General features: G+C 39.9%; 1 protein-coding gene across 1 annotated transcript in view; it reads left to right on the top strand.

Annotated features, from left to right (window-relative positions):
- LOC126260492 (methyl farnesoate epoxidase-like) overlaps positions 1–12,067 on the top strand; it is a 227,389-nt gene that overhangs the window by 113,025 nt on the left and 102,297 nt on the right. Inside the window, exon 4 of the mRNA XM_049957820.1 lies at positions 155–339. Coding sequence (XP_049813777.1) covers positions 155–339 — 185 coding nt within the window. The remainder of the gene's footprint in view (positions 1–154; positions 340–12,067) is intronic.

Below are 12,067 nucleotides of genomic sequence, written 5' to 3' on the forward strand. Positions count from 1 at the left end.
CTCATAAAGCTCGAAACAACATGGTGAAAAGAGTGTGGTGAAGAGCATAAAAGGAGCCCATTTTCAGTACTACAAACATGGCGTGACAATAGTACAATACTGCCATCGTTTCTGAGTACACGGTAGACTGAGCTTTGGTCATCGCACTGTGCAGGATACCGCTTCCCACACGGTGACCAGCACCTGCAGACGCTGCTTGACATTCACGCGCGTACGCGCGCCTTCGACATGGCTGGAGGTAAACTCAGTGCCATGCCATGGTTGCGTTTCATCCAGCCTGAGGCATCGGGTTACAATGCAATCACAAAGTTCAATGAGATGGCGTGCGCCTATTTTTTGGTAAGTACTCTGCTGCTCAAGTCTCACTAAATGCATGTATCTGCATCCACTTTGGGTTTAAGGGTAAAAATTTCACAGCATGGCAGTAAAAACCGTTTTTGAAGTTGAAAAAGGCTATTTTTTTTTAAATTGTACATTTTGAGGATTCCACACATTGTACAACACAATGTTTCAGTCAGTATATGCCTCCTCTGAACGACTGTAAAATGTATGTCTACAGCTACAGTACACTCTAACGATTTTCAGCTAAATTTATTTAGATGTGAGAGTAGAAGGCAGTAGAGGGTGGCGAATTGAGGAAAGGGGTACAGCCGGTTACTTCGAATACTTCAGTTTTCACATTATCAGACACCTTTGCTGGCAGAAACAGTGACATGATTTTTTTGTGTAAAAGTCCTTCATATGATGAAAGAAACTTGTGTTGTCAGCCTTCAGCTGCGAAGCGCAAAGGCTGCCGGTTGTACAAAAGCTATGTATTTTCTGACAAAATGTTCATCTGAAAGCAGTGTATGTCTCTTTACACACACACACACAAATTAATGTTCAACTCTCACATGGAACAACAAAGTCCACAAATCCTAACGATGAAATAACAAATGAACAGGCGACTTTTGAAAATACTATATAACATGTTTATTAGTTATTTTTTGTGTAAACTGTACAAATATGAATACACAGACTGAAAATTGACAGTAACTTATATATATATATATATATATATATATATATATATATATATATATATATATTCACGAAGGGTGATTCATGAAGATATGCAGATATTTTAATGTTATTCCACAAGTAAAACTAAGGAAAAAGCTTTCAAATACACATAGATCTACAAATTTTTAGTTCTGGAGTTTTTGTCTGATATTTTGCAACTTTGCTGATATGAAACCAACGCAAAACTGTACGAGCTTAAAGTAAAGCACGATTTCCATTTCTTTTGTTGTTATTGGTCTGGTGAATCTAATAAAACCTGTCCCAGACGTGTATCTGCAGTAGTTTTCCATAACATCCAGAGAAGCAAAGATTATTATACAAGTAAATTTGTTTACTTTCCATTAAGAATGTATAAACGTAATGTCATTCTTGGCAACCGTTAGTGAGTCGCTTCAGTCGTTTCCTAACCTTGAAATGAGTTAGTTTTCTGTATTGTTCAGTGAAAGAACATAATAACAACAATGTATTTAAGTGAAACCACGTAGCAACTGTTGTAGTTTGTAGATTATTTATGAAATAGGGATGTCTTTCAAATTTGCGGCAGATGAATACGCCGTTATGGTGTTTATTTATGGTAATTGTGATTGTAAGGCTATGGCTGCAGTTAACGAATATCGCGTACATTCCAACTCCGAGGATTCCGAATACACGAACCATTAGCGGAGTATTTCGTATCTTACGGGAGACAGGTTCTCTAACTAGAGTTCATAATCAGTACAAGCGCTCGATATATGAAGACGATGATGAAGATATAATGGATGCTGTTCAACGTAGCCTGGGTATCAGTGCACAACGTATCTAAGGTATGGCGTACACTGAAGTACAATAATCTGTATTCTTACCTTAAACATCCTTTGCTTGGACTTGTGCATCAGCTTGAATACTAATTGGCAGTTACACAAATACATTTTATTTACTGATGAGGGACAGTTTACTCGAGATGGTTTAAACAGTTTACATAACGAACACATATGGTCTTAAGCAAACCCATATGCAACAGTGCAATGCAATTTCCAGCAACAGTTTAGCATAAATGTGTGGTATGGTATAATCAACACACACTATATTGGACCATTAATTTTCCCAGGACGTCTAACTGGCAGACGTACTTACAATTCCATCAAGAAGAAATGCCCTGCTTGCTCGAAGATGTTCCACTTGCTATGCAATTGCGAATGTATTTTCTACATTTCACCAACGTCGTTACTACACATTTAAATGAACATTTTCCCCAGAAATGGATTGGTCATGGTGCTACAAGTCTGTGGTCACACAGATCGCCCAATTTAACACCAATGGATTCTTGTCTATGGGGACGGATGAAAGACATAGTTCATGAGGACAAAGTCAATACATGTGAGGTATTACTTGCTCACATTATGAATGCAATAGACGAAATTAAGCACAAGTCTGTGAAACTGAAACGAGCAACAAAGTCTGTTCATACACATGCCTTGAACTCGGTGGAGACATGTTTGAACATCTATTGTGAATGTATAGTGAAATTGTATGTACAGTGTACTACTTTCTTAACACTGAGATTTGTTTTTTTTTTCTGGTTTAACATCAATTCATGTGTGCTGTGGTATTAATAAAAACAGATTATCTGACGCATCCATACAGTTTCAGTTGACGTTATTACCATCATTTTCCCAAGATTAAATTCTCTACAACTTCTGTTGAAAACATTGTGAAATTGCCTGGAATTTAAAAAACAAACTAGGCAAAGTAGTTAATAAATTAAAAATTTTACGATATTACATCTTTGCTTTTCTGGATGTTCTGGAAAACTACAGCATATCTGGGACATGTCTTATTAGATTCACCAGACCATTAACAACAAAATAAGTGGAATTCGTACTTTAATTTAACCTCATTCAGTTTTGCAGTGTATTAATATTAGCAAAGGTTATAAATTTCAGGCAAAACATTTTATTAGCCATAAGTCCATAACTAAACATTTGTGGACATATGTTTATATGATATTTTGTATTTAGTTTTACTTGTGGAATAGCATACTAAAATATTTGCCCATCACCCACTTTAAAAATTTGAGGTTACTGATAATTTACAGTCTGTATATTCATATTCATGCAGTTTGCATCAAAAGCAATGATAGAGAAATTCACCATTATGATACCAAGGCTAAAGGAAAATTCCATATAACGAGACCCACATGGGAACCACACGCACAATATACACACCAGATCATTTGACAAATCCTTACTCTCTCATCAGTGTCTGCCTCTCACAATTTTTAACACAAAGTTATGTTAACAGGCTACCAAGCAACACATTTCACAATTTAAAATAGTTTTTTGACATTCCAGATACTGACATTAGCTTCTGAGAATTTTACTACTTTATACTGTCCATACTTATTACATTAATGTGTAATATAACAGTGATAACACCATCTGTGAAGAGTTTTATAACTGTCCTTTACAATACCATTCTTCTATTCAACATTATTATGTGCTTAAGAAATTGTTACAGCAATTAAGTAGCTTTAATGAGACCCACTCGTGAAAAATGACAAAAAATGTGGAAAAAATTTTTCTGCACTATACAAAAAAGCATTTCATCTCGATTACAAAAATGTAGAGTTTATGGACATTTTAATTTTACGTTTCTTCGCGAATTTACTTTGAATGTCATGTTGCACAGGTGCCATGCCCCTCTGTCAGTTTAAAGTGAATCGGAAGACATGACATATTCTACTTTTTCTTACTTTTTGCCTCTGTCATTTTAAAGTGAATTGGAAGACATGACATATTCTACTTTTCCTTACTTTTTGAGCTTCTATGTGTGGATCGTAGACACTGGCGTAGTCTAAAAGGCTCACTCTTCTGGGAGTAACTACAGGTGTACCCAGAAGACTGTCTTTAGCTGCAACCAAACATTTTGTTAAATATTTGTTTACTTATTGCTTTTTGGATTTGAATCATGTATGTTTTGTAGTTACTGCTGTCTTGTTCTATTTCATTGTTTCTGATTTCTGTAATAGAAATGCCAAGAGTAAAGAAATCTGTCAGCAAACAGAGGTTTCAAGGCCACCAGTTCAAAGCAATGTTGAATAACATACATCTTTTGGCTCAACAGTCATCTACAGTAAATGGGTGTACAAGCATACAGTACACTCACAGTACACTACCTGGCTGTTTTAAAAGCAATTAGATCTAAGTAAAGGGATCTGCCAAATACAAATCTTCTAAGGAAATATCTCCGTGATCTCTCATAGAATTCCATCAAAAGCTAAAAGAGCTGCATAGGGAAGAAAGTACTGAAAACTGTACTGGCAGGCTGACAGTTTTGAAATCCAGTGAATGGATGGAGTAATAACTTCCAGCGATGTTCAGTTTCTAGAATTAATGCTCTGAAGAATTAGATAACCTGATTGGAAGTAACTGAAGTGGAGCGAGCTTAGAACCTGCTACCTATGAAGCTAGGGCAAATAAAAGAATGAAGAGAAAAAGTGTTGAGGATAAAAAACAGGTGACCAACGAGAATATGAAACTTGAATGTTCTAAACCTACCATTGTCTCATGGTATATAAATATTGTTACAAATTGGACCATACATAAAAAATAATAAATGTAACAAAATACTCCATAACAGCAAAAATTGAGACAAATAGCACTATGGTATCTCATGTTACTTTATATTTGTATCAAGCTGCCCCATTTTACATAAAAATGTAAAAAATTGCCCATACATCAGCATATTTCTTCAAAATTATAACGAATTGCCCCACACCTTAAAATGTTACACCAAAGTTGTAACGAATTTTCTCATGTTACAGCAAAGGTGTGAGGAAAAAATCCACACATTAGCATGTTACAACAAAATTATAGTAAACTGCCTATGTTACATAAAAAAGTAACAAAATACCCTATGTTGCAGCATAAATGTCACAAAATTCTCCTGTTATAGAAAAATTTAACAATTCCTTCATACATTCAAGTGTTACATTAAAATTTAACGGTTTATTCCACATGTTAGAGCACAATTGTAACAAATTTCCCCATAAATCACTATTGTTACAGAAAAACTGTAACAAATTTTCCCATCACCATATCATAGCAAAAGTAATACAAATTGGCCCATACATCGAAATTTTACAGCAAAATTGTAAAAACTTCCCTCATACATCATTATGTTACAGCAAAGTTGTAACAAACTGCATGCTACACCACATGTACAGCATCACAAGCCACCCTTCCTTTACTATGGTCAAGCATTACATTCACCTTAACAGCATAATGTCACAATCCAATGGAAGAATCCCTGCTATCACAGTGGTGTTATATCAGTTATGAACATGAAAAAACCAATTGCAGTGCTGCATACACCCAGCCTTTACAATAAATGCCACAACAACTTCATGGATTCTGCCATCATGGATATTAGCATCATGCGACTAAGATCATGGTTCCATGTCTGATGTCATGATGCTGTCATAGTAAAGAAGGTGTCGTCTGTGATGTCACTGAATTCGTATTGATCTGGCAGTGTGCTGTTATGTATCTGGCTAAGCTTTTTTTCTTTTTGGAACAAGTCTGAACTTAGAGATATCAGTTAGTATTAACTTACTGACTGATTGGTTTTGATTACTGGAATAACTCACAACTTGACAGAAGAAGTATCAACTTGCTTAGTACACATGCAGCAATTTGTTACAATTTTGTGTAACAATGCCGATGGTTGGGCAATTTTTGCTGTAGTATTGCAATGTATGGCGTAATTTGTTACAATTTTTGCTATAACAGGAATAATATTGTACAGTTTTTCTGTAAAATGGGCAGTTCTTTTTACAGTTTCGATGTATGAGGCAATTTATTACAATTTCTTTAGATGCTTATTTGTAACTAAATAAGTGGCTGACATCTCCAGTAGCTGACTATGAAACCTCCAGTAGCAACCATCCCTAGTAGTTGACACCAATGACAGCAACTGCAGTCATACACTGGCACATAGTAGTGTAAAATATGTTTAAAAATTTTCACTGAACCACCCTGAAAGGTGACCATTATTGACACACCCTGAAAACTGTTCATCAATGGCCGACCCTAGAAAATTACCATCATTGCACCATCCTGGAAAATGAGTTGTGCAATGGATAGGACAACTGCTACAGTTTTGCTGTAACAGCGATTATGGTTCAGCTTGTTATAATTTGCTACAATAAACTATCTATGAGGGTTTTGTGACGATCTTGTATAGCAATGGTAATGTGTGAGGCACATTATTACAGTTTTGCCATAACATACTGATATATGGGCAATTTCTTAGAATTTTGCTGTAAACTGTCGATGCATGGGATTAAGTATTTTTTCTCCACTGTGTGACAAACGTTTTGTACTACAAGGCAGAGTTAATCCTGGTCTGGGGGTGACTACAATATTTGGCTGATATCAGTTTTAGCTGAACTGAGGGGCGTTTCTTTTTTCAATAAAACTACTATGTTTAGGATCAATAGCACAGTTTCTTAGCAAGACAGTCCATTCTTCACCTATTCATACAATAACAATCTAAAATCGTGCTTAGAGAAATTAAGTGCTTAAATAGAACAATAAAACTAAAACCAGTCCAAAGTTAATCACTCAATGACTAGTTTCAGGCTAAGACCCATTTTCAAAACATATCACAAAGATGTGATAACTTACGAATGGACAGGACAATTTGCTACAATCCTGTTGTAGCAGCAATTACACATCAGTTTGTTTTAATTTGCTGCAATAAACTATGTATGAGGCATTTCGCAACAATCTTTATAACAATGGTAATGTATGAGGCACAGTGTTATAGTTTTGCTGTAAGAGTGAGTCAAAAAAGTAAAATATGCAATTTTGGATTGGTTTTCGTTGTACTCATTAAAAAGTTGCTGACCCAGAGCTGTTCCAACATGCTTGAGGTTCGTAAGTAAAATAGATTTCTGTTGCTGGTAGGGGTAATCGCCATTTCATTAACCAACAACATCCATTAACTGGTGGCAAGCAGTCAGATCGTACAAGTTTGATAACTCTTGTACGTTTGATCAGCAGTTGTACCTAAGCCAAATTTCTAATGTTATGGGACAAATTTTAAATGTGTTTTGGTTTACGTTGTACAGATATCCAATGGTGGTAACCGCCACTCTATCTTACCCTGTGAGTTTTATCAGTAGTGTCAAGAAGTAATCATAGTGTCGATTTTAAAATCCTGTAGAACAAATAAGTTATGATAATAGTTCCATCTGTGTGTTATACTCGAAATCGTACATATTTTTAGAAATATTATAATTTTATTTTCGTGCAAAGTTCAAATTTTTGTTCAGAGTCAGAGGTCTGTACTTAAGGTAAGCCACTTTCATGTATTTTTCTGCTCTAAATATTTACTTATTTTGATAAATAATTTTATTTTGGTCCAAAGATCGGATTTTTTTTCAATCAGAGATGAAGGTTGCAAAGAGATACCGAAGTTCAATCTGTGTGTGTGTGGAAATTTGTCCATCATTCCAGAATGAGATTTTCAGTCTGCAGCGGAGTGTGCGCTGATATGAAACTTCCTGGCAGATTAAAACTGTGTCCCGGACCGAGACTCGAACTCGGGACCTTTGCCTTTCGCGGGCAAGTGCTCTACCAACTGAGCTACCGAAGCACGACTCACGCCCGGTACTCACAGCTTTACTTCTGCCAGTACCTCGTCTCCTACCTTCCAAACTTTACAGAAGCTCTCCTGCGAAACTTGCAGAACCAGCACTCCTGAAAGAAAGGATATTGCGGAGACACGGCTTAGCCACAGCCTGGGGGATGTTTCCAGAATGAGATTTTCACTCTGCAGCGGAGTGTGCGCTGATATGAAACTTCCTGGCAGATTAAAACTGTGTGCCCGACCGAGACTCGAACTCGGGACCTTTGCCTTTCGCGGGCAAGTGCTCTACCAACTGAGCTACCGAAGCACGACTCACGCCTGGTACTCACAGCTTTACTTCTGCCAGTACCTCGTCTCCTACCTTCCAAACTTTACAGAAGCTCTCCTGCGAAACTTGCAGAACCAGCACTCCTGAAAGAAAGGATATTGCGGAGACACGGCTTAGCCACAGCCTGGGGGATGTTTCCAGAATGAGATTTTCACTCTGCAGCGGAGTGTGCGCTGATATGAAACTTCCTGGCAGATTAAAACTGTGTGCCCGACCGAGACTCGGACTCGGGACCTTTGCCTTTCGCGGGCAAGTGCTCTACCAACTGAGCTACCGAAGCACGACTCACGCCCGGTACTCACAGCTTTACTTCTGCCAGTACCTCGTCTCCTACCTTCCAAACTTTACAGAAGCTCTCCTGCGAAACTTGCAGAACCAGCACTCCTGAAAGAAAGGATATTGCGGAGACACGGCTTAGCCACAGCCTGGGGGATGTTTCCAGAATGAGATTTTCACTGTGCAGCGGAGTGTGCGCTGATATGAAACTTCCTGGCAGATTAAAACTGTGTGCCCGACCGAGACTCGAACTCGGGACCTTTGCCTTTCGCGGGCAAGTGCTCTACCAACTGAGCTACCGAAGCACGACTCACGCCCGGTACTCACAGCTTTACTTCTGCCAGTACCTCGTCTCCTACCTTCCAAACTTTACAGAAGCTCTCCTGCGAAACTTGCAGAACCAGCACTCCTGAAAGAAAGGATATTGCGGAGACACGGCTTAGCCACAGCCTGGGGGATGTTTCCAGAATGAGATTTTCACTCTGCAGCGGAGTGTGCGCTGATATGAAACTTCCTGGCAGATTAAAACTGTGTGCCCGACCGAGACTCGAACTCGGGACCTTTGCCTTTCGCGGGCAAGTGCTCTACCAACTGAGCTACCGAAGCACGACTCACGCCCGGTACTCACAGCTTTACTTCTGCCAGTACCTCGTCTCCTACCTTCCAAACTTTACAGAAGCTCTCCTGCGAAACTTGCAGAACCAGCACTCCTGAAAGAAAGGATATTGCGGAGACACGGCTTAGCCACAGCCTGGGGGATGTTTCCAGAATGAGATTTTTCACTCTGCAGCGGAGTGTGCGCTGATATGAAACTTCCTGGCAGATTAAAACTGTGTGCCCGACCGAGACTCGAACTCGGGACCTTTGCCTTTCGCGGGCAAGTGCTCTACCAACTGAGCTACCGAAGCACGACTCACGCCTGGTACTCACAGCTTTACTTCTGCCAGTACCTCGTCTCCTACCTTCCAAACTTTACAGAAGCTCTCCTGCGAAACTTGCAGAACCAGCACTCCTGAAAGAAAGGATATTGCGGAGACACGGCTTAGCCACAGCCTGGGGGATGTTTCCAGAATGAGATTTTCACTCTGCAGCGGAGTGTGCGCTGATATGAAACTTCCTGGCAGATTAAAACTGTGTGCCCGACCGAGACTCGAACTCGGGACCTTTGCCTTTCGCGGGCAAGTGCTCTACCAACTGAGCTACCGAAGCACGACTCACGCCCGGTACTCACAGCTTTACTTCTGCCAGTACCTCGTCTCCTACCTTCCAAACTTTACAGAAGCTCTCCTGCGAAACTTGCAGAACCAGCACTCCTGAAAGAAAGGATATTGCGGAGACACGGCTTAGCCACAGCCTGGGGGATGTTTCCAGAATGAGATTTTCACTGTGCAGCGGAGTGTGCGCTGATATGAAACTTCCTGGCAGATTAAAACTGTGTGCCCGACCGAGACTCGAACTCGGGACCTTTGCCTTTCGCGGGCAAGTGCTCTACCAACTGAGCTACCGAAGCACGACTCACGCCCGGTACTCACAGCTTTACTTCTGCCAGTACCTCGTCTCCTACCTTCCAAACTTTACAGAAGCTCTCCTGCGAAACTTGCAGAACCAGCACTCCTGAAAGAAAGGATATTGCGGAGACACGGCTTAGCCACAGCCTGGGGGATGTTTCCAGAATGAGATTTTCACTCTGCAGCGGAGTGTGCGCTGATATGAAACTTCCTGGCAGATTAAAACTGTGTGCCCGACCGAGACTCGAACTCGGGACCTTTGCCTTTCGCGGGCAAGTGCTCTACCAACTGAGCTACCGAAGCACGACTCACGCCCGGTACTCACAGCTTTACTTCTGCCAGTACCTCGTCTCCTACCTTCCAAACTTTACAGAAGCTCTCCTGCGAAACTTGCAGAACCAGCACTCCTGAAAGAAAGGATATTGCGGAGACACGGCTTAGCCACAGCCTGGGGGATGTTTCCAGAATGAGATTTTCACTCTGCAGCGGAGTGTGCGCTGATATGAAACTTCCTGGCAGATTAAAACTGTGTGCCCGACCGAGACTCGAACTCGGGACCTTTGCCTTTCGCGGGCAAGTGCTCTACCAACTGAGCTACCGAAGCACGACTCACGCCCGGTACTCACAGCTTTACTTCTGCCAGTACCTCGTCTCCTACCTTCCAAACTTTACAGAAGCTCTCCTGCGAAACTTGCAGAACCAGCACTCCTGAAAGAAAGGATATTGCGGAGACACGGCTTAGCCACAGCCTGGGGGATGTTTCCAGAATGAGATTTTCACTCTGCAGCGGAGTGTGCGCTGATATGAAACTTCCTGGCAGATTAAAACTGTGTGCCCGACCGAGACTCGAACTCGGGACCTTTGCCTTTCGCGGGCAAGTGCTCTACCAACTGAGCTACCGAAGCACGACTCACGCCCGGTACTCACAGCTTTACTTCTGCCAGTACCTCGTCTCCTACCTTCCAAACTTTACAGAAGCTCTCCTGCGAAACTTGCAGAACCAGCACTCCTGAAAGAAAGGATATTGCGGAGACACGGCTTAGCCACAGCCTGGGGGATGTTTCCAGAATGAGATTTTCACTTGTCTTTTGTCATGTTTACACTTGTCTTTTGTCATGTTTACACCTCGTTCCTGGTGCATCACTGACTTATATTTGCTTATTACAGAAATACGTAGTTCATGTATTACAATGCAATAGATATTTCATCAAATCACCTTCTACCTTAATAAAATGGTGCTTGGCCATTTTGTGATTTTTTTCTGGCAGTTGGAGCCATACAACCATGTTTTGGTATTATTTATTAGTCGATAATGAAAGTAAGGTCCGCAAAAGCTTTAGTAAGCCTTGGCACGATAGATGCAACCAGTAAATGTCGCTGCCTTCTTTGGATGCTCGGTTTTTGTTCATAACCTTGGGTAGGCTTGGATGAAATGCAACACATATCAATATCAGCTAGTGAATATCAGCGATTGTATTTTTATGCTGCAGAAGTTGATGTGTTGTACTTCCTCCCCACCCCTTAAAGAGTGCTTGGTGATGTGACACATTAGTGAAAAACTTCCAAGAATTTTTGGCTTATGTTTTTGATATGTAAATACTGTAAATTTAGTATTCATGTATTTTGATGGCTATTTTAAATGTGAAGTTAACAATGCAACACATGAATTAAACTTTGTGTGTTTTGTTAACTTCTTCCCCTGAAAGTGGTACTTGGTAAGATTTTTTTAGTTCATACCTTCATTTATGCTGGGGATGAAATATCAACTGCCTACTTAGCATACTAAATGTGGTTTCTGTTGGTATGATAAACTGAATGTGGAATTAGCACTGTGACAATTGTGTTGAAAGTTCATTCTAGTTCTTTAGCTATCACACATCGACTACATTTTTCCAGTAACTCGCAGTAATACAGCTGCCTATTTGTTTGTGTATGTATTTGCCTGCTTGTTAGAGTGTTTTAACCTAAATGTGTTTTTTGCGGTTTTAGGCTTTGTAAGCCTCATTTAGGCCTAAAAATAAAATGCCCAACTCTCTATGTAGGATTTTCATTTTTACCACATATATTATTAAACGATTTAGACATTGATGTGGCGCTGATGCAACTAATTTGAGAGTCCACAATCATGTTACAGGCATCAATTATGATGAATATTTTAGATATGGAAGTAACATTGACATAAACATTTTACTGATGAATTTTATGTATTTTTGCAGACATTTTAGATGTTCAATTAACATGGCACCTTGTGATAAGCTTC

The sequence above is a fragment of the Schistocerca nitens genome, chromosome 5 (assembly GCF_023898315.1).
Source record: "Schistocerca nitens isolate TAMUIC-IGC-003100 chromosome 5, iqSchNite1.1, whole genome shotgun sequence".
NCBI lineage: Eukaryota > Metazoa > Arthropoda > Insecta > Orthoptera > Acrididae > Schistocerca > Schistocerca nitens.